Here is a 24,160-nt window from a genome sequence, read left to right as displayed (position 1 = left end):
GAGTTTCATGAATAACCAAAGTGCCAGTTCTGAGATCGGGTACTGATAGGGAAAGATCACTCTACTGTTCATCCAGATTACATCATGGACTCTCAGAACTTCCTTTAATAGCCCTCTAGTCAAATCTGCACCTGATCTGTGTAACAATATATAATTAATAGGTGATATTTAGGAATATCAATAATGTGGGCTTGATCTTTGTTATAAATAGGTCCACAAAGTAAAAGAAACATACTCACTAAATCCCACACCTCATTTTTTAATGGTTGTTTGCTGCATGGAGAGACTGTCTCTTGTCATGTTTAGACGCCAGTCATGATTTCTCTGTCTCCTTAGCATCTGATATTTTCTTGCCCTTGATTTTGACCATCAGCTGGAAAAAGTATGGCCAGCTGTTACTGCTGGTACTGGCAGAAATATAACTTGTTGAACTTCCAGGCAGAGGTGATATTGAAAGCAGAGGTCTCTTGTTTTGCTTTGGTAAAGGTCAATAAAGCTTTATATTCCTCTCTGTTTTTGGTTTTACTGTGCCTGAGTTGTTTAGCTTTTTTCTGCCCTAAATGTAGTGGCAAAGACAATGAATTCAAAGTCAAGTGACAAGTCAAATCTGGAGCTTGACTCACAGGGGGTTAATGGAGGATGAAAATGGCTCACAATTAAAATAATTATGATGATTTCTTATTATTAACAGTACCTGAAAGTTGATTGGAAGAGATAACATGACACCTTCCTGCTATTGTCATTTAAGATCTATTCTGAGTGTTTTTATTCTAAATACTTTGTTATGCACAGTCTACAGCAGAATCCAGGCTTTTATACAACTAGTTAGATATAAAACATTTAAAAGCAGGCTGTCACATTCTGTCCTATCCGTACTGAATATGGGGTTCCACAAATGGGAGTATTTCTAAGTGGGGCTTACCCCCATGGCCTCTGGCCTCTCCTGCTTCTAACAGCTGTTTTGCAACAGTCCTTGCCCATGTCTGGTCTTCTTGGTGCTGCATTCCTGGTGCTTTGGAACCATATCCTTACCTAACTTTGCCCACACAGTTTTATGCTTATTTACCTATTAAATCGCTGCAATAAGGTGCAACCAGTCACAGTTTTGTGAGTCAAGTCAACATGTGTCAAAAAACATAAAAAACAACAAAGATTTAACTTTTGCTTGATTCATAACACCTATAGTAACTCCAGTGTAATGCTGTTTACACAATGGCTGGTGAGCCTCACTCATCAATGAGTGGGCAAAATTAGATATGGGAGCCAGTCAATTTGAATAAAATTGTAATTGACATAGAGTGCAGCCAATGCATTGTGTTAGGATGCAACTCTGTAGATTTTATTGGTCAACTCTAGGGACCAACCCTTATTTGTTAAACCAATTAATGCCAGCTCGTGTTGATTGCCGAGGTCTTTAACCAATCATAATCCTGGCTTTCCTCGTGGGCGGGTTTTTGTCATAGAGGGGTGGGGTGTCCGAGGTCATTCAGTCCCACTCTGATTCACTCTGTCGGCGTGTGTTTGTGGGGACGGGTAGTTGGAGTAAGGAGTCGCCGGGCGGCAGTGCATCTCAAACGCTTTTTGGGGACAGACACGCCGCTGAATATTGCACCACAGACTGAAGAAACGACCCCCGGTGACGACTTCTGTGAAAAATTTCAACGCAACGACTGCGCCACACGCACAACCAACAAACGCAGCCAAGCTATCAAATGCTAGCAAGCTAGCATCCCTGAAAACTGACTGGATCAAGGTGTTGATAGCTAGCCTCCCAGCTAATTATCCACCAGCTAGCATCCTCCTGCCCTAGCATCATTAGCTTTGCTTTTCTTCCAGACTTCACCACAGCTCGTGGCGGTGCCTCTCAGCTCTTAAACCCCGCATTCAGACACAGACAGACCGCGGTGCCTCCACCACTAGCTGCTGGAGACAGCGTCTGCGTTGCTTTAGTTGGCACCATCACACCCATCATCTCCCCAACCCCTTCACCTCTCCCCCCTCTCCCTCCACCCGAAACACTGGAAATCCACAAGCGGCCGGATAGCGGCGAAGGGCCGGCGAAGCTGGGGGTGGTAACGCTACCGGACTCGCCGGGAGTCGTTAAGGCTGCGGACAAGCTCAGCTGTGGGGACCGAGCGAGCAGTATGGACGGACTGGCCGTGGAGGTCCGCGGCTCCAATGGGGCCTTCTACAAGGTAACCTGGTTACAGTCGTAGCTTCTACTTGTCCCAGTTAAAAGTTTTGTTCCAGGAAAGAACTGTTTCGTTCTGTTTCGAACTGGTTTCGTTCTCCTCAGAGCAGCGCGAGCTAACCACTAACTGTGTGGTTAACGTTAGCTTCAGGCCAGCTCTGACAAACCGGGATGGTTTTGTTGGCCATTGTGGGCTGGGTAGCTAGCTCCAGCTAGCAGTTAAGCTACACTGAAAAAAATTGGAGTGACATTTACTCTAAATAAGCTAGGCTAAGTTTTTCCACACAGAAAGTGTTTTGTAATCTTTACTCAGGCTGTTTCTAAGTAATATTTATTTAATAGAACCACATATTTTGTAAATTGCAGATTCACTGATGTCCCTCAATTATATTTTACTTGGAAATAATGAAGCAAGTAATGAAGCCAGTGTACTGGTTTAGATAGATAGATATAGATAGATATACTTTATTTATCCCAAGATGGGAAATTACAGTGTAGCAGCAGCATTACACACAGAGACAATAACAACACAATTAAGTAAAAAGAACAAGTGTCTAAAGAAGGAGTAGAATAGAATTCCAGTGCAGAATAAATATGAATATACAGTATAAAAATGTTGGTGCTATGAAACAAATAAGGTGAATTAGTGAATATTACTTGGAACGAATGATTCAATTTACATACAAAACTGAGGACACATAATAACAAACAATCACTAAGTAATGCACTACATGAAAAACTGCTATTTTATAGTAGTTGTAGTAGTAGTATCACCATGTATGGCCTATATTTTGGTCGTTTTTAACAAATGTCAATATGAAAACATGCCATACCATTATAACCGAAATTCATAGCATATTGGCTGGTCTTGAAATGTGGGATGCAAAAAATTCCAACCGAAGCGAGCTGCTAATCAGACAGCTGTTTTCCTGCTTACAAGTATGATGAGATGCTACATCAGAGCTCACATACTTCATATTTGTTTTATCCTCTATCTCACGTTGCAGCCACACCGCTGATCATTATGTCTATTGCTCTGTCAAGGAAGAGCAGGAGCCTCAGTTTCTGTTTCAATTCTGCCAAATTTTCAAAGGAAAGTGTAGTTTCATGTCCAGACACATGACTTCAAGCTTTTGTTGCTGCTGTGTTAGAGCATGTTTTGAAACCTCACATTAAGATCAGCAAGTTCCAATTTAATTCTATACATTTATTTTATGATAATTATGACAAGTAGTTAAAAACCTGATGTAGGTCAACCCTCTCATCACTCCCAACTTCTACACTTTCCCCATGTGACATCTCTTATTTTCATTGCTCTCAGTTGAAACACATTTATTTCTCCATGTGCTCTTCTTTTCCTCTCTGTCTTTGGGTGTTCAGACGGTCAAGCTACCACATGGTGTTTTAGAGATGAGCCTATATTTACTCCCCTCATGGTGCTTCACCTGTCGTTCTGTTTTACAGGGTGACAGTTCGTCACTGGAATAAATGAACGCTTCCACTCCTCTCTGTTACGTCCATTATCTCACAGCTCTCGTTTGTGGGTGAGATGGACACTTGTAAGTGACGTTCTAAATGTCACATTCCAGTAGATACGTTGTCCTTGATGTGAGAGAGGGGAGCAAACCTTTATTGCTCTTGTTCTTGTTATGATTGGCACATGGGGTGAAATGGTGTCATTTTTTGATTGCACTCCATTTAACTTGGTGTCAGCGTGAGTTGGTTAGTTATATTCCTTTTTTAACTATGAATCAGGATCATATTTATAAACCGGTTAGAGCAATACAGCACCTGTCGGGAAACTGTCACTTTGCCTCGTGTATAGTCTGCATCTTTTGCAGCAGCAAGTACCAGGTGGGGCTTGGTGATATGAAACAATACAAAATGTCTATCATTAGTATATTTCTATAGGTTTTCTGTTGCAGTGTCAAAAGAATGTGTTACAGAAATATTAAGCTCATTTGGACGACGCTTTACGTTATGATCCTTGCACATGGGAGGAGCAAATGAGCAGACCATAGAAGCACTGATGTGCTTACATCAAGTATGTAGTATACAAAAATAGTCTCTACCATGTGGGTATTTTCCTAATAGGCTATTTATTTATTGAATCACTTAAACATTCCATATCATGATATTGCTGTTATGGATATATGAAATCAGGGTACACAATTTAGGCCGTATTGCCAAACCGTAATACCAGGCAAGCCTAAAATATCAACTGTTTTTGTATTATTGTCCTTGTAAGGCTGTCCACTAGCAAAGAATTTTTTAGTTGACAGTCGACCCTTTCGATCAGTTGATTTAATCAGATCATCTGTAAACCTGAAAGTTTCCACAAAGAATCATGCAGAAACACCACTCTCAGTCCTGTGTTTTCAATAGATGTAGTCATACATTTCTTGGAAATATGTCATTCAGGATGACAAAACATTTTTTTTAAACTACTAATTGACAAAGAAGGGGCAGCCATATTTAATTGAGTGATTTTTCACATTAGTCTCTTTTTTTAGCTGGCTATCTTTAAATCATTAAATATGTTATTTTTGTATTTATCATATCGTTTAACATACACAGGCCAATCAAATTAGTACATCTAAACTCTATGGTGTCTTTTGTGGAAAAAATACAATTATCCCATCAAACTTCTAAAGGTCTCGCTCACCATTTGGACCTGCATGTGGCTGCTTCCCCGAAGATGAAGGGACGTCACTGGAAGCTGCCTGTGACCCCTCTCTGCCCCCACTTTTCCAACTAGCCATGTCATGTTAGAAAGAGGGCATGCCTGCCCTTTAACCTGGTAGTACTTGGGGGAAGCAATACTCATCCTGACATAACACATGCACATGCAGCTGTCTCCTAACATGACCTCTGGAAAGTGGAGGATGAGCACTTTTTCAGTCAGACCTGCTGTCATTTTTCTCGAGAAGCTAGTCTGCTCTAGTGACAGCTGAGAGTTAGATGCGAATAGCTTATGTCGATACAGAGGTATGTTTTGACCATTCACTCGGACTATCTGAGAACAGCAGTAAGTTGTTATTGATCATTATAAATGGTTGTAAAAATCCCTATCTACACACATTGCCCCATGATCCAGGCTTAAGTCAGTTAAGGCAAAGACAGCACCTTCCCAGCAGGTGAATCTCCAACCCCCGCGCATGCTCCCCGACCTCTCTGTCCCATATATGGTCATGTCACAGTGAGAGGCATGCCACACCCATCACTTTCCTCCTGTCTCGTCATTGCTTGGCTTTGGGGTTGTTGGTAAAAGTTTATGGCATGCCATGACAGCTTTGTGGACGTCGTGACGGACACGTAACCGTGGTCTCTTTCGTCGTAGTTGTCTCTGGGCTGTCTCATAGTATGTCCATATAGGCTAGGCTTTATTGGGGCCTGCCTTCCCTGTACATGTGCCTTCGTGAACATGCCTCTCGTAAAAGTTTCACACAAAGACAAAGCTTGTGTATTTGAACGCTGCGCGAGAGAAATTTCCAGGCTGTCAGTGCTGTCAGGAGGATTCAGTGTTCGTCGTCGCTTTATCCAGCACTGAATTCACAGCCAGAGAATTGTGTCAGTGATGTGATGTCTTGGCTCCCAAAAAGCCCTAGATGCTCTTTTTCAGCAACATTCACAGTATTGGCCTAGCATGGCTGGCTTACAAGTCAGCTGTCGATGTTGTTTACATGCAAAAATCAAACGCTCACAGCCCCACCCCTCACCACTGTCTGTCTTGTGCATTCATGGGAATAAAAAATTCTGTCTCTCTGCTTTTTCCTTTAGGGTTACATCAAAGATGTCCACGAAGACTCTCTCACAATTGTTTTTGAAAACAAGTAAGTTTCCACTTTTTTATGAACATCTCCTGCATATCTACGTCATAATAAATATTCCATACATGGGTAAATGAAGCTTGAAATGTATTAATTTTGAGTTATGGGGACTGCTCCAGGCTGGTGCTTTACCCAGACTTTTAAAATGGTCCTCTTCTGCACCTGTGCTTGGCATGCAGCTGTCCATACACGTCTCTAACAGTTTTTTTACCTCCTGCTCTGATCCCTCCTGCCCTTACCATCCTGATAGCATGCTTTCCTATACTCCTAGCCCCACCTACTGTCCCTTTCCACAACCCACCCATCCCCCTGGTCCCTCTTTATCTACTTGGCTGTGAGTGTAGAGCAGGGTGTCCCTAAAAATAGTGACCCAAGGTATGCAGGGTGGGAGGGGTGGCACCGTGGTGGCCTGTGTCGTTTTTGGGATAGTTTCTACCCCCTCTTCTCCTTTTACTTTCTCTGAGCACATGGAGAAGTTGAAGTAGCTGGTTGAATAAGATACTCAATGAATAAAACACTTTTTTTTGGGTATAAATGATAGTAATAAGGCTCTTAAATGGAAATCCTTTTTAAATCTTGAGATTCAAAATGAGCTCGAGAGTTTTAATACTAAATGAGCCGGCCATTTATTGAACTTTATGGCACTCTTTTATGAGCCATTTTCAAGTTCTTATTTAATGTAAAAGGACATCAAAGAATGGACATAGTCACTCACTGTCCAGACACACACTTCCTTATTAAAGTTAACGACCCATTTGAATCTTAATCTTCATTATGTCTGTTAATGTAGTGCCCAGCAGCCAGTGGGTAATAACACCCATGTCATTCCAATCCTTGTATGATATGGAGGGAAAAGAGCCGGAGCGAAACTGCTGGAATTATGTACGAGTATTTCATTTTGTTACCTGTGGTTGTTGATAAGCTGACATGTCTCTGTGTCGTCTTGCCACAGCTGGCAACCAGAGAGACAGTTGCCCTTCAGCGACGTGCGGTTGCCTCCTCCAACCGACTACAACAAGGATATTGGCGAAGGAGAGGAGGTGGAGGTAAGGTCTGCCACTGTGCGTCTCTCTCTGACTCACTTCATCCACCTGAGGTTTCACTAACCCTCCTGTCTCAAGGGCTCCGTGTCTTTGCACTTCACCAGGGTCATTATTGGCTAGTACTGACTTTGATAAGGATATTCACACGGCCTCTAAATTCTGAAAGGCTGTTTAAACTCCGGATTTGTGTGATTTTTTTGTGCTTTCGGGCAGCAGATAAACATCAATTATTATTATTATATGCATATCGAACATGTAGAAACTGTCTAGTGAAAGCTAAAGAATATATTACTTGCTTTTCATGCACCGAGTGAGTCATGAACTGTAACCAGCGGTGGAGGAAGTATTCAGATCCTTTAATTGCACACTTTATGCTTTTTTACAAGCCAAAGTTCTGCATTGAGAACATTACTTTGGAAAAAGTTTGAGTACAATCAGAAAAGTCTACTGAATGAATTTAAAGCAATCAAAGAAGAAAAATGTGTTTATCAAAATCATCAGAATAAATATAAGGAAATTCAGAAAATCATCATATTTTACAAGTTGTGGCCATGAAACATAAGAGTTGCCAATTAATTTTCTGTCAATCAACTTGTTTCAGTCAATTTTTCAGCTCTACTAGTACATTTTCAGATTTTTGGTGTTCAAAAGTCTTAATTTGTATAGTAACTTGTAATTAAAGTAAAGTATCAAGTAACTATAGTAATCAAAAATTGTAGTTGAGTAAAAAGTGTAATACTTGTCTCCCTTTGAAATGTAGTTGAGTAGAAAGTGGAATGAGATTAAAAATTTAAAAATACTTGCATTACTATAATACTACATTTGTACTTAAATACAGCACTTGATTACATGTAATTGATTATATTTCACTACTGACTGTAACTAAAAAAGACTTCCGCACTTGAGTCTGTTTTTACAGCTTTTTATAATATCTTTGCAGTTTCTATTTTACCTCTCATGTTTTGCATGTCCTCCACATCACACAGCACTATTTGTGAAGTATGCATCCTGTCTGCTTTTGCAGCCAAGGCCATGCCCACTGTCGTTACATCTTGCTCTCCATTACAAGAATTAATGGCTGTAAGAGTTGTAGTTTCTCTTTGTGTCTGACTCAGCTGTCACTCATCTCCTTATAGGTTTACTCTCGGGCCAACGAACAGGAGCCATGTGGCTGGTGGCTGGCCCGCGTCAGAATGATGAAGGGAGAGGTAAGTGTTTCCATGAACCAGGGACTGTTATCTTTTAATAAATGATATCAAAATGGTTGAGAGAAAACTGAAACTTTATTTACTAATTGATTATTTGCTGATGAATATTAAAACATAAGAGAAACAAAGCAGTGAGCATATTCTCTTCACTTCCCTCTTTCTACCTCCTCATGTTTCCATTATTTCATGGTCACACAACAGTGAAGTACAAAGAACAACATGATCCGTTGTCTCATCATAAACCATTCTTTGTTGTTTTTAATCCGCTCTAATTTGCCTAATCTTCACACTGCTTTGAATGTGCTGGACACACCAATGCACCGAAGGAATAGTTAGTTCCTGACTTTAGTTCCTGGGCCGTAAAAAATTCCTGGGGCTATTATTAAGAAGATGATACCTTGTGTCGGTGATCCAGCTCGGCCAGCTTCCGCTGTATTTCAGTATTTAATAATCAGTAATAGAGACTAAGGAGCTATTATCTTTCACTGTGCCATCAGGATTTTGTTGGGTTGCCAGTAACTGTTTATTGAGCTTCAATACTGCTGTACGCAGAGTGAATATGAGCATGATGTCAGATAACCACTGCTGGCTAATGAGCTCAAAGAGCCAGAATGTCCTGATGTGGCCTGACATCATACCTTCAAATTATATTTCCAACTGTGCTTTTTTTTCTTCACACTGTGAAAAAACGAATCTGCACCAGGCTCTGTCAAGTTTCAAATAACCAAGAACCAGCAGCGGCTCTTAGTCACCAGGCCGAGCTGCAGGTTGAATAGTGGGTCAGTGGGATATGGAAAGGACAGCGCTGTAGTGCTACTGTGTCAGGAGAGTTGCTGCTGGTGTAGTGCTGTTATTTGGAGCAGTCTGATAAGAGCCTGCAGGAATGTCTAGCATTGACTGATGGCTTTAATTCTGTCCTTTGAGCATGGAGTGTGCAGTGTTCATCTCACCGCCTCACTCTCTCATGGTTCCCCCTTTTTCTTCCTCTACATTTTCCTTTTCATTTTTCTCTGCATCTCGCTCTGGCGCAGCTGATTTGTTTCGTTTTATGATTTTTCAAAAACAAAATAAACTGGAAAGTAGGGTGTAGCTTTATGGAATAAACGAATGAAGCTATAGAATTAATGCGTTTTTGATGTGACGTATAGTTTTTAAATTTGAGAGGGGACATCAATGAATTTTTATTTGAGAGCGGGAATAAATGCGTTTTTGATTTGGTAGCTGATTCAGAATTCTTAAATGGACTAGAGGAAGGTGCATCTCAATAAATTAGAATATCATAGAAAGTTTATTTATGTCTGTTATTTAATTAAAGTGGACATTACATATTTTATTATTTCCATTACACACAGAAAGAAACATTTCATGTCTTAATTTATTTAATTTCTTCTATTTTTAATGATTATAGCTTACATTTAGTGAAGACCTAAACTTCAGTGTCTCAAAAAAAAATTTAATATTACAAAAGACCAATTTTGTCAGTGTTTAATATGGAAATGTTGGCCTCTTAAAAGTGTGTCCATCTATATGCACTCAATACTTGGTTGGGGCTATTTGACTTGAACTACTGGAAATGTCTGCTCTGGCTATATATATCTGTATATATCTATAGCATGGTTTTCTCTGCTTCTTGTGTGTGACATTTCTGGCTACATTGTTAAAAACCTTTATCTCTCGTTCTGCTTTCAGTTCTATGTGATTGAATACGCAGCATGCGACGCCACATACAACGAGATCGTCACAGCAGAGCGCATCAGGCCCCTCAACCCCAACAGCCCTTCCTCTCGAACCTCCTTCCACAAGGTCCCCATCCCTGTCCCAGAAGACCTGAGGGACATGTGAGTGTCTTTACAAATTGTAGCAAAAAAAAAAAGTAAATGATGAATTAGGAGTTTTACAATGGCAAAACACCTTTTCTTTAAATGTTAAGATCTTCACAAGTTGTCTCAGCAAGCAGCGATGTTATAATTGCCCCCACTGCTGCCAAATGAATAACAAGGCTGACTCTCCTGTGGATTGTTTTCTTACCAACAGCTGTGAAAACGACAACATTCACAAAGACTTCAGGAAAGCCATCGGAGCCAACTGCATCTTCTACAGTGCCCAAACACACGAACTCATTGTGCTGGTAAGTACTCACTTGAGCTGGGTCTCACCTCATTTGCAAGTGAATGGCCTTGTTATATTTCCACAGATGAAGAAATAATACAAAGGAGCTGTAGTATTTTGTTTCCAGGTACTCTTAAAATACCGTAGGTGTAGATTTGAATCCAGCTCATGACACATATCTTGCTTCCTCTTCGTGCCTCTCTTAGATCTCAAATGCAGAGAAATAATTTTGAGTCCATGAATGTTGACTAAACAGCTGTTAATAAATTGTAACGTAATGCCTTTTTTTTGTTTTCTTCAGTCTACAAACGAAACCACAGTAAAGCGTGCAACTCTTCTGAGCGACATGCATTTCCGCAGCATCCGTACCAAGCTTATGCTAATGTCCCGCAACGAAGAAGCCACCAAACATTTGGAGGTAAACACACTCCTGCCTGTGTACATTGATATTTGTCATATAAGTCGTGGCCCACCATTTTGGCTTAGGTTACACATTTGAACTCAAACCACTTATGTGTTTCCCCTCCTAGACAAGTAAGCAGTTAGCATCAGCATACCAGGAGGAGGTGAGGGTTCGGGAGGACCTGATGGGCCTCGCCATCGGCTCCCATGGTGCCAACATCCAGCAGGCCAGGAAGGTACCTGGTGTCACCGCTATCGAACTGGAAGAGGAAAGCTGCACATTCAGGATCTACGGAGAGGTACGCAGCTTCATGAGTCTGTGTGCCATGGTACGTCCAGCTTATGTCGATTTATGTCCCAGTGTAATCCGGTTTAATGTTTGTCTTCTCTTACAGAGCCCAGAGGCAGTAAAGCAGGCTAGAGAGTATCTTGAGTTCAAAGAAGACTACTTTCAGGTACCCAGGAACCTTGTAGGTGAGTGAGCTACATTCCCGAGGGAGCTCATGATGTTTGTGACAAAATCCCACTTAGGGCTGCACAGTATGTCGGTTGAGCATGGACGTTAGGCGTGTTTCCATTAGGTACTTTTCCCTCTTGTGAGCCGCCATGGGTGTGGCTTGGGAGAGAGGATCTGCCCAACTCCACCAGTTAGCAGCTCAGGGAGCGTCTCAGAAAGTCCCTGTTTCGGGCAGGTACTTTCTGAGCTGCTACCTGAGCAGCGATTTCGCGTATGCGTGATTAATTTGCAGACTGGTGCAAACTAGACGCTGAGGGGTTAACAGCTCCTGCTCTGCTGACTTGCAGCTGCGAGAGACTGCTGCTGGAGGATTGGGCCGCTTGCTTGCTTTGGGACAGCGCTACTTGTAAGAAGAGAAAGAATGAGAATCCAATAACACCCAAAAAGTCGTTAGGTTTGTCGCTTTTTTGAAAAAGTGTCGCTAGATGGGTCTGAATAGTCGCTAAATATAGCGACTATTCAGACTATAGCGGTCTGTTGTCACTTTCAAACTCTGTTGGTTAGCCGCTACAAAAGTACCTGTATGGGAGCAGAGGCCGAGGGGAACTAATTATTATATGTATAAAAACACTCTCCAACTCTCCTTTCCAAAAAGTACTCAGAAAGTACTAGTGTAGTAACACGCCTATTGTGTTACGAGTAAGGCAAATTAATAATCAAATGTTATGCTAAAACTTTTTTGCGCAAACTTTCACAGTTCAGTTTTCCATCCAACTCATCTAGTGTTACTATTACCTTCAGTCTAGGCAGGGTCGCCAGCAATTTAAAAACGAAGCAAAAATATTTTTAAACATCTCAACGGGAGGGGTGTGCACAGTCTGCCCAGGGGATGCAACTCAGTGAGAGAGGATCCCCTCATCCCCCGGTGCTCGCTGGCTTTTGCTGGATGCATTTTCTCTGTGACCGGTTCTAGGTCAGCTCGGAGAGGCCCATAGCGAAGGTGGCTCGCGGCTCTCAAAGTGAACCAGATTAATGCACGGCGAGGATGGGCGATGTATTTGTCAGGGGGGAAAAAATCACAATGTCACTTTTTTCCCCATTATTGTGCAGCCCTAATCCCACTTCAAACACTCATTATCACTCCACATGTACACTCTTGTTATAAGGACTTTTTTTAACCCTCTTTTTTTTTTTTCTATCTATAGGCAAAGTCATCGGCAAAAACGGCAAAGTCATTCAGGAGATTGTAGACAAGTCGGGCGTGGTCCGCGTCAGGATCGAAGGAGACAACGACAAAAAGCTTCCCCGGGAGGAGGTAGGCAGGCAGGGGGCAGGCAGGGACGACACTGCCAGCAGCAAAGAGGTGAATGGACCATCCGGCTGGCCTCCCAGTCCCCTATAAACCCCTCTCTGCTCTCCGAAAAGCAAAGCTTATTAACTGCAGCAGAGTGTAGAAGTCCCTTGTGCTGTCTGCTTTGACACTGTTCCATTCTGCTGCTTTGTCTCTTGTTTTGTCACTAGCACTTATGTTTTCATTGCTTTCAACGCACACAGCCCACTGTACGGCAGATGTCAGTTATGTTGGCTGTGTGTGGGAACTGATGGGTGGTTATGTGTCTGTGTAGTGTGCTTCATGTGATTTTAAGCATACTAATCATCTGGAAATGGTTTGTAAATCACCTTAAAATGTTTTTTTTTTAATGAACCGTTTCTTTGTCCGATATTGGTATATTTAAAGTCACGATTATCTGTCGTTGTTGTTTTTTAAAGACACTCAACTCTTCATCCCTCCTCTCTCTGTTTTCTCAGGGCATGGTTCCCTTCGTCTTTGTGGGAACTAAAGAGAACATCAGCAATGCTCAGGCTCTGTTGGAGTACCATGTGTCCTATCTCCAGGTCAGTCCATCCTCCATGTTCACCAGTAGATGGCAGCACCAGTCTGTTCTCTGTTCTTGTCACTCAAAAAAACCACATTAAAAAAACAAAAAGAGTTGTATATTTTCAGCATTTCTGTCTTCAGCAAATGTTTTTTGATTCCATAAATATGATCCTGCTCAGATTAGAATTCAAAGAATCGTGTTTCTTAGAAGCGCATGTCCTTTACGTGACATGGGGATAAGGACAGGGGGCTGTTGGGAAATGTGGGCGTACGCTAAGGGTCATTTCATATTGGTCACCTGTCTCCCACCCTGCCACCACCACATGAGGAAAGCTGCTGAGAGCACCTCGTATTGCCCTGACCTCATGTGCTTTTATAAATAGCCCCTCTCTCTGGGATGGGGTGAAGGGTACGCAGGAGTTTAGATTACCGGCTATCTGGACCCTCAGCTTCCAAATATAACACCCGACCCTCCCTCACTTCCTTCACTCCTCCCTTGAGGTTCAGCTGTCGTTGGTGGAGGCAGCTGTCACGCTGTGAAGTGAGACCCCCTCCTCCAAATCAGCCACCACTAAACCAGCGTAAAAACTGCTGTCATTGCACTGCTGCTATTAGACGCCAGAGCCCACCTCCCTCTTCTGCGAAGATGGTATACGTGGCTTTGCTGAAATTTTTTAAAATTGAGATACTTGCAAACGATAGAAGTTTAAAAGAACAAATGTAATTCAAGCCTGTGGTATTTTGTAGCCCCTGTCACATTTTACTCACTTTGGCCGGCTTTTTTTTTTTTTCTTTATATATTTTTTATTGGAAATTAGCATTCATAAGCATCAGTACAAGACATAACTTATTCCACAGCTGTTTTCCACATTTTTGTTTTTTAAAGGGTACATTAGAACAAAGAACCACAAAAGAAAAATAAATACAAAACAAAAAACATAGTATTATAATAATATATAGGGAGGCAAAAAAGCAGAGAAACAGAAACATTAACAGTTATGCTAATGATACCAATACATAAATAAACACAGGATGCCAAGTATGCTCATTAAAAAAAGAAAAAAATATTTGAAAAAATACCTTTAATAAAATAAATGAAAATTGGATGCATCAGATCAACTCAGTTGGGCTCCAGAGAGGTGAGGGTATTCACATATGTGATGACAGGCTGCCATCTTTTATAAAAATTGGCTGGCCGGCTTTTTTTTATTGCAATAAATAAGTCCTGCACCTCTATGGTGGAGAGAGAACTCATAAATGTCTTTTGTGCAGTTATAATACCAGAAATCATAAAAAAAACAAATTGAAAGTTAAATTTTGGTTGGTTTGTTTTACAAAACTTAGAATATTGGGGGCAAAGATTGTATCTCGCCAGTGCAAATGTTTCATGTTTTGCAAATTATTACTTAGACTCGTAGAATAAAGTGATTTTGTTTTTCACATGATTGTAAATTAACAGTTTCTAGCTGTGATACATGCTGTCATTTTAACGATTTTATTTATTTTTTAAGAAAACTTCAGAGTGTAAAGTGCCAGCAAACATGATAAACTGATTTATCGTCCTGGCTGATATTAAGGATGCACCAATACTGGATTGGATATCAGGCTAAAATTGAGCCAAATAGCTGGATTTGATATTGTTACAATGAGGCTGATAGTCAGTTAATTTACTCATTCACTAAATTTCTCTGTGTATTTATGTCACATTTTGTTTTACCGTGGCCTGATGGTTGTCTTACACATGAAAGAAGGATCCCAGTCACCTCCACACAGCGAGGCATACAGCTGATAAATTAAACGCTGGTATTGGAACATTACTTGTTATCAGCTGACACTTTATGTTCAGGTATCAGTATTGAGACTGGAAAAGTGGGAACAGTGCCTCCCTAGCTGTTTGTTAGCTGTGACAAAGTGTAACATTCATTCATTGTTAGTTTCCCTTGTCAACAACAGCTTCTCCTTTTTTCGGGGGTTCCTGAGACAAATCTTAGAAACCACCTGGGCTAATCTGTTTAATCACTTTTGGCAGCTGCGAATCAAAAGGACTGAACATCTGGGCCGACGATCATGCTGTGAAGCGAGCGTTAAACTGCACATTGTCATGTTAATTCTGTTTTCATCCAAAGGATAAGATCAGAAAATTTCAGCTGTTTTTCTACCAATTAGACATCAAATCAAATAGCCTTTATTGTCATTATATAGTCAACTATACAACCAAATTCATAGCGCCAAACAAACACGAGTAAAACATTTAAAAATATGTTAGATCACTGAGCTAAATAAAACAAGGATGTGTGATGTAATAAATAAATATAGAAATAAATAATGACCAATGAAAATGCTACAAAAGTTATAGACAAGGTAGATAATATGTCTTGCACATATTGATTGTATTGCACATGTCAGTTTTATAGCACAAAAAACAGCCTTTTTATAACATTGATCACTACAGTCTAACCCAACCAATCAGCCACCTACCATTCAGAAACAGGAAGGTTTTGTTTTCTATTCAAATGGTTCTGTTCAAAGTCGTGGTGGGGTTGAAATCTCCCACAGCCTTGTCTGGTTGGAACATTACTGCCACTTAGTGGTAGAGCAGCCAACTTAATAACAAGCAGTTAGTCCCAGCTCAATACAGCAACAGATATCTGCTTTTCGGAGATGGAACAAAAGTGTCTGTTGTGCAACAATTAAATAATTCTTGCAACCATGCTTATAATCTAAAATCAGAATTTTTATTCCCCTTCTTTGATTGCATTAAGTCATATCAATCCTTTTTTTTTACCTACACATTTTTTTAAAAAGCAGCATGCATGGTTTGTTTGTCGTCTCTAGCTAGCAGCAGATGTTAGTCGGTTAAAGTTATTATTTTATTAATTTACAGATTTAATACTTTACAGATTTAATTTGCATGTTGATATTTTTGCATATTGATATTTTTGTGCTGAAATGTCATGTCAAATCAAATCTTTCTTTATAAAAAAAAAAACTGCATCTGTTAGCTGCTAATAGTATGAATACTTTTTGGACACTGTTTAACCATATAGATTAAAATTTTGCAGTGTTTTCTATAACACTAGTTTAAAAGTTTAAACTTCCCTTTTAACGTCAGGGTAATTAGTTGTTTAAAAACCCTTATGTTTCCATGCATTTCACAGTTTTTAGATTTTTTTTTGCAATCTGCAATATTATTTCCCAATCATTTGTGTTAAATAACAGGCGGCTAGCAAGGTGTCCTGTAGGATAAGATGCAAGGAGGTAGGGGCATTTTGTGAAAAACATTTCAATAAACCATGTGCTGAGAAGTTCACACTACATCTGTGTCGTCGTCCCTGTCCTGCAGGAAGTGGAGCAGCTGCGCCTGGAGCGTCTCCAGATTGACGAGCAGCTCCGTCAGATCGGGGTCGGGTACCGCGCGCCTCCGAGTCGAACCGGCGGCGTTGGGGGCGTCGAACGGGAGAAAGGCTACCTGACAGACGAGAGCAGCAACTCACTCCACACCTCTCGCACCTATGGAGGTCGCGGCAGAGGTCGCAGGGCCTCCAACAGCCAGTACTCTGGATATGGTGAGAACAAAGGAGCTGCAACATTGTTTCAGTTGGGACACTTTTGAAATAAATATATAGAGAATAGAAGACATGTGGTAGCTTTACTTATATTACTTGTCCTTGCTTGATCCAGGCACAAATTCTGAACTGTCAAATGCTTCTGAGTCGGAGGACATTAGCGAGCGAGACCAGCGGCCCCGTGGCATAGGAGGCGATGAGAGAGGGTCCCGACGGGGCGGCAGGGGCAGAGGCACCAACTCAGGACGAGGCCGTGGAGGACCAGGGTCCAAGCCTTCCAACTCCATCAGCTCAGGTAGTTAAAGTTTTTAGTTTAGTTTTTTTTGTTTTCTTTGTTACCTTTGTCAATTTTGTCAATTCTGTACTTTATTGCACTTTCTTGCACTTTTATGTGAAGCACTTTGGTGCGGCTCAGCTGTCTGTAAATGCGCTATATAAATAAATCTGACTTGACTTGACTTAAAGCCCATGTTCACGTTCAATCTTTAGTTTAGAGGGAGAATTCTTTATAACAAGATGAGAAACTAGAGTTTGTCTCTGGCAGGTGCCTTTTGTATAGGAGTAGTACAGGTCAATCTCAATAAGTTAATTTATGTCTGTAAAGTGAAAATAACACATTATATAGATCCATTCCACACAGAATGAAACATTTCATGTCTTAATTTATTTAATGTATTCATCTTATAATGATTATGGCTTACATTATAAGAAGACCTAAAATTCAGTGTCTCAAATTTTTTTTGATATTACAAAAGACCAATTTTAAAAAGTATGTTTAATATGGAAATGTTGACCTCTGAAAAGTCTCCATCTATATGACTCAATACTTGGTTGGGGCTGTTTGACTTAAACTACTGGAAGTGGACTTTTCCATCATATTCTAATGTATTGAGATGCACCTTTATTTCTAACACACAAAGTAAGGAGAGTCAGAGATGACATTGCTGAAATGTACCTATGTACTGAAAAAGCAGTCTTTGTGCTTAAGAAACCCAAGATTACACAAACTGCGATACTGATTTTCTGTGTTTCATCCAGTGCTGAGGGACCCGGACAGCAACCCATACTCCCTGCTGGAGGGTGAGGGGGAGCTGGCCGATGCAGACATCAGTGAAGGCATGGGCGGAGACCGCCGCAGACGCTCCAGACGCCGCCGCAACGACCAGGAGCCCAGCGTGATGGATGCCGCCGCAGAGTCTGACGGCCAGGCCGGCCCCAGCGAAAACGGACTGGGTGAGAACTACAGCTACATTGTATTCCCATCCGTGTTACAACTGAAATGGAAAATGCTTTGGAGTAGGAGAAACTGGCACATTGTTAATCTGTGACATCATCATTTGACCGTTAGATGAAGAAGCACGACCTCAGCGCCGCAACCGAAGCCGCCGCCGTCGCAACCGTGGCAGCCGCCCAGAGGGAGGTTCAGCCAGCCGTGACAGACAGCCGGCTGAAAGTGGTGAGTCACATTTATACTAGTTTAACATTTTCCTCTTCAGAATAAACATATTCTTTATCAATACAATCATCATTGATCATTTGCTATAAGATAAGAGATGAGATATTCCTTTATTGATCCCCCATGGGGGAAATTCAGGTGTTGTCACAGCATAAGGACAGAGTAAAGCCAGATTAAGGTAATAAAAATAGAATAATGAAATTGAAAGAAGATAAATAAATACATAAGTAGTATAAAATAAACATACAAACAAAAAACCAAGACAAACCAAAAAAAAATAGTAGTGCAAACACGTTAAAGTGGCAGTGAATTGGAAAACACGGAGTTGTGCGTTTTTGTCCAGTAAAGGTTTTAAATGTTATCCATCTATCTATCGGACAGCATTGTTTTTTTGCATTTATTGGTATCTTAAAGCAATATCAGTGAATTTTGATTCTCTAGTATATGGTATGTGCAGTGTTGTTGCAAGCAGTTGTTGTTGCTAAGAGTTTTTAATGTTTTCAGTGACTGTTGCTGACTACATATCCCGTCCTGAGTCCCAGAGCAGACAGAACCTGCCCCAGAAGGAAAACCACGCTGGCCCCGAGCCCAAGGTTCAGGCACAAACACACACATTGATCTCGGGCTGCATTCACACCAAATCAGGCATTGCAGTGAAAAAGCCAGTCAAATGCCAAAACTTTTTTTTTTTTTTCTGCATTCCTGCGGCAAAAGGTTGAAACACAACCAACATTTGTTGTGAATGCAGCCTCAGTTCTGTTGATGTATATCAGATTTGTTGGTCCAATCTCACATTGACCTGCCTTTTGTCCCCACAGGAGAACGGGACTAGTGCCACAAAGGATGAGCGAACACCCTCCAAGGGTTCCCCCAGGAAAGGCATGACCTCGGCCAGCGAGACCCTGACCTTGGTCAACGGGGTCTCGTAGAGAGACGGCCCTGCCCCTCGCGAACCCAAGTCTAGAGCAAGACTCCATGGCAAACTCTGTCCCTGCTTGCATTAACTTAAACCTTAAACAGATGAGTGAAAAAGTACCTGACAAAATACCTGAATTCATACTATGAGAGTGAAAAAGTACAAAAAAACGACAAACGCATCTACTTAAAAACACACGTTAACGGTGTATGCTATCCTATCTATCAGTACTTAGTGCTTATTTAAAAAAAAAAAAAACAACTAGCTTGCCAAAAAAGAGCTGGTGGATATGACTTGATTTTTAAAAATACTGAGATACGAGAAACAGGACGAGACTTTTTTTTTTTTTTTTTTTTGAAACGGTTGTCTTTATTTGTGTCTATTTTTCGTTATGTTAATTTTGTTCATTGTTTATCACTGGTTTGGACTTGGCGGTCGCTCTCTCAACCAAAACAGACGCGTCTCTTAACAGTGTTAAAGTACAGACTAAAGAGATGTAAGCTGTAGGGAGTGGCGTACAAGCAGACAGTCCAATAGCTTACGTGACGCGATGTTCGCACACTGAACCTGGGAGTGCAGACAGACAGACAGACAGATTGGAATATTGATAGACATTGTGCCTTGAATTTGAAAAAAAAAAAAATAATAAAAAAAACTTGAGTTTTTCCATTAAGTTTGTTTTTGTTTCCCAAGAGGAAGAAAAGCGGGAGAGGCGTTCTTCCAGGTTTTTCTTTTTGGTTTCAAGAAGAGAACAGACCTGTGAGGGAGCGATGAGTAAAACGAGTGAAAAGAGGATACGGAAAAAGGAGGGAGTGGCTGGCCAACGCGAGGAAAAACAAGTCTGGTGCCAAACACGAAATTCAAGGCGCTTGTCCTCATTCCGAGTAGAATGGACAGCGAAGGGGTCGGTGCGTGCGTGTACGTACATACGTGCGTATGTGTGTTTGTGTGTGCACGGTTGGGATATTTGGCAACCACAAAACAAAACTGGGAGGGGGTGAGGTAACAAAACGTAACGCAGCCCTGAGCGGGTCGCACGGTGAGGCATCTCTATTTATCCACAGGCCTTCTCTAACCTGTTTTAGGTCTTTTGAGGGTCCAGGGTGGCTCCCATACAGCCTTGTAAACAGGACAGGCTGAGACCAGACCGACGGCAGACTTGAACTATAGATTTAGACTTAAAGAGAACTATACCGTGCCTCTTTCTCTGTGTCGGAGGGGGCGGCGGTGCTAGCTTCCAGCCACACTTGTGTCTTGATAAACCACTGCAGCTCACAGCTCCGGATGCACACGAGGGCGACCACCTTTCTGGGACGGGTGCTGCTAAGTGGGGAGGGGAGGGGAGGGCCTGGAAAACTGCGGACTGTGGGATTGGGACAGCTTCAAATGACATGAGAGCCACATGACACACAGGCCCACAGGTACATAGAATAGGCATACACACCAGGTGCGTGCAAGTCGACGTGGTCGCCCGCATGGCGCGAAGTAGAGGACCGCAGCTGAACAAAACAAGCGAGGTGTCTGTCTTGTACCTGGCAGTTTGGGTTGGCAAAAGGAGTAAGAGGGACTCGAAACCTCAGTGGCTCTCTGCTCATGTTGTTACTGTTGTCTTGGTTACCGCTCTCAAGTTTTTTTTTGTTGCTATTTCCACATCTTAGAAAATATGAAATAAAAAATTGAAGTGAAATCAACCTCTTCTCTGGAGACGAACTTTGATTTCTCTGTCTTGTGAGTTTGCAGTCTATTTTTCTAACTTGCATGGCATTTAGTTAACGAGTAGTAGGTGGTGCCTGTCCTGTGCATGAGGAAAGGGTGTTATTAATCTGACTTACAAAGCCATTGTTTCATTCACTAGAATTGCTGCTAATGTACACATTGAATGTCCGACTAACGTAGAAACTCTACCTTGAAGAGAGAGAAACGACCACGTTTCTGTGGGTGGATTCGAGTCAGGAAGGGACCCATTCCTTCACTCACAAGTTTCGGAGTCTCACAAAGTATTAAATTACAAGGGCAACATTGTGCATGACAAGCAAGCGTCCACATGACCAAAGGTTTTGAGAGACAGATGAATGGGAGTGCGGTTGAGATGACCCAGATGCTGCTGTCATACATTTCTGCTCACCTGTATGTTGTGTTTTTAAAGAATGAACGAGCACTTGAGTATTTGTACCTTGGTTCAGTTGCATGTGTGCGAGTGGAGGACGAAGCCCTATCTTGTATGTTTGTGTTTACCTTTATACCTCATTGTGTGAGTACTGTATATCCTCATGTATCTGTACCCCTCACGTCCTGTTGGGAGACTGCTGGCTTCTGTGTGTGTGTGTGCGTGAGTGTGCGTGCGTGTGTGTGTGTGTGTGTCTGTGCGGATGCTGGTTGTACAGTCGACTCCTCACTCTGTCAGATTTTGTCTGGTTTTCTCACTCATGTTCTGATGGCAATAAAGGACTTTTCATTGTTTGGTATACAACCTTTCTGAACAGTTTGTTCTTTTTTAATATAGGCCCAAACTGACAATTAGAACAAAAGTCAATTAATACTTTTTGCACCCTTAATATACCTAAGGGACTCACTAATGTTAAACTACAGCCATTAAGCAATTCAAAAATATTTTGTTATTAAAACAAAAAGTGGTGTTTATTTTTTCTGAAGCTATTTAAAGCAAATTTAGAGTTGATGGAGGAATAAGTGAATCCAGCTATTTTAGACTGACCCTGCAGAGTATCTACAGGACCACTGACTATTTTCTGGACCCCCAGAGAAATTAGGCATATTGCATATTTCCCTTTTAAGTGGGAAAAGAGGTCCAGAGAAAGCACCGCCGATTTACTCCTTCCTGACATCACGACATAAAAACAAAGCACTAAGGCAGAGCCCTACTGTCAGCTTCCCTCTAAATAAAAAAGTACTGGTTAAAACTCCATGCCAGTTTTTATTTAATGGTAGACCAAGTAAAACTGGAGATGAGGTCAAATATATTAAGTATGAAAATATAGAACTAAATATTACCCTCATTTTACTTATGTTAAATTTGCAAGTGGTGTTCACCTTTTAAACATTTTAATTCTTCGAGCATGATTGTGTTTTGAAGTCTTTTTTTCGGATTTTATGTTGAATTTTACGTTTTCTTTTGGATTCAAAATGTTGATCTAGTAAGTCAAATGAAAAAAAATAATCAAGTAACAGGCGAGGTTGTGCTGAAAAACATGATATTGGCATGGTAAACATTTTTTAAGTGGTACATAGGCCTACAGGCAGAATGACAAGTATTCAAAAACTGACAAAGTAGTCCCAAACTCCAAAGGGATAACACTCTTAAACAAGAGAAAATCTCGTGTGAAAATGTAACGTGATATCTAATTTATTCGTGTTTGGTACAGACATCCACTTTGACCAAAGGATTTAGTGATTAGAATTTGGAAGACAAAGGTCAAGGTTACTGACTTCTCGTCTGCCCCATAGGGCGCTACACGAATGAGTTCTTAAACCAGGAAGTAAGTTAGCATTTTATCGCCCTGGGGTCTACTCTCTCAAACTCAATGAGGATTTTGAATGGGTTTTTGGTTTGATGCCTGAAGTAAAGTCTGTGGTTAACACAAGCTGAAGAGATGTCGGCATTTTTGTTGTCTGACATAAAATTTGTTAGCAAATACCCCCACTTTTGAATCTTGAAGTTTACGTGTCCTTAAAAAGGCGGTTGCTAACAAGTGGCTAAATGAGACTACAGTGGTTGTCAGGGACATTATACATCATCACACCAGTAACTAGTCTGCCTCACAGCGTCTAGTCGTGTTTTTCAGTGCTCTGACAAACTCTTGTAGATTATAAATTATATAAATAAACAATTTATCAGGCTACAGATTCGTTAGCTTGTCAAAACCGCTGGTTAGCTTGTTGGAGACCATCTGAAGCTTAACGACCGTGGAGTAGTTCCCTATAGCATAACGTTAATTTTTATTTTTGGCAGCTGCATTAACGCTTCAAACTTAATAAAACTGATGTTCTTTTGTGAAGATTATCCTGTGGAACAAAATGCGTCAGCATCAGAAACGTGTGTTTGCCACAGAGTTTATTTTCTGCCATGATCCAAAATCCAATGCACAAATCCCATAGGAGAATTCTCAATAGACCCCATAGAGATGCTACTTCCAGGTTGGCCTACAAAAATATGTAATTTCGGTTTGCTCTCTTTTCTCATGGTCCTGTCTAGATGGTAAACCTAGATCTGCTAATTTCTTCGGATTTGGTAAAAACGTCCACTTAGACTTATCGTGGTCAATGTTGCCTCACATGATTTAGGCCATAACTCAAGACCTCAAACTAATACTTAAAGAACAGAATGACTATGTTCATTTTATATACCAAAGGTCAAAGGTCAACTATACTGTGACATAATTCATGTTCTGCAGAAACACTTCTGATGGTGATTTAACGACATACAACTCAGAAACAGAAGGGGAGATTGTTACCATATTTCACATTTGACACTGAATTGGTGACACTGATTTTGGGTGCCCACACTGATTGTATTGATGCTCTGCACTGCCGGATAGAAGATGTGTGTGAAGCATCCACTTTTATAATTAATAGCTCCTTTTCCGCAGCACCCATGTTTGGAGCCTGGCAACATGGACTGGCTGGTAGAGGAACACAACTGCAAGGCAATAATGCAATAATTCTAGTTTTACTAAATTATGTCATTATGATTTTTTTTCACCCATTAACAGAAAAATGTGAATGCTGGAGTAAAACATAAAAATAAAAGAATATTCTTAAATCTGATAGGAGTGTGTGACTAGAATACAATATGAGAAGGACATTGATGCTCCACAAATTTGGTATACATACAGCAACTGTTGGCTGAGTGATTCACTGGTCACAGTTTTATAGCAGCATTGCAAGCTAACTGCAACTGTTAAAAATTAAAACAGCAGAACATCTGTGGTCACTCATGTTTGGGAGATCCTGAAGCTTTGTGACACTTTTAGACACCTTATTTGATGGATTATTAGGTGCTGAGATGTATGAATACTCACTCAGTGTGGTTCTACAGCTGCAATCAAATTTATTCAACCCCTATTGCAAATTAGGTTTATTGGCAAA

The 24,160-nt window shown here is 41.0% G+C and overlaps 1 protein-coding gene across 2 annotated transcripts; it reads left to right on the top strand.

Annotated features, from left to right (window-relative positions):
* Positions 1-1,481: 1,481 nt before the first annotated feature.
* Positions 1,482-20,956, top strand: fxr2 (FMR1 autosomal homolog 2). 2 transcript variants are annotated; one of them, XM_059354970.1, is made up of 17 exons: positions 1,482-2,195; positions 5,972-6,024; positions 6,974-7,067; positions 8,201-8,272; positions 9,962-10,110; positions 10,307-10,400; positions 10,683-10,799; positions 10,912-11,082; positions 11,179-11,257; positions 12,446-12,555; positions 13,050-13,136; positions 16,463-16,685; positions 16,801-16,980; positions 17,724-17,918; positions 18,034-18,141; positions 18,646-18,734; positions 18,960-20,956. In XM_059354970.1, exons 1-17 carry the CDS (start codon positions 2,145-2,147, stop codon positions 19,068-19,070), a joined length of 1,983 nt encoding a protein of 660 aa, XP_059210953.1. In that variant the 5' UTR covers positions 1,482-2,144; the 3' UTR covers positions 19,071-20,956. The 2 variants fall into 2 exon arrangements, with proteins under 2 accessions (XP_059210953.1, XP_059210952.1); XM_059354969.1 differs by having other exon boundaries at positions 12,446-12,603.
* Positions 20,957-24,160: the final 3,204 nt, after the last annotated feature.

The sequence above is a fragment of the Centropristis striata genome, chromosome 17 (assembly GCF_030273125.1).
Source record: "Centropristis striata isolate RG_2023a ecotype Rhode Island chromosome 17, C.striata_1.0, whole genome shotgun sequence".
Lineage (NCBI taxonomy): Eukaryota > Metazoa > Chordata > Actinopteri > Perciformes > Serranidae > Centropristis > Centropristis striata.
The sequence above is the reverse complement of the archived record's forward strand: the minus strand, read 5'-3'. Positions and strand labels throughout refer to the sequence as shown.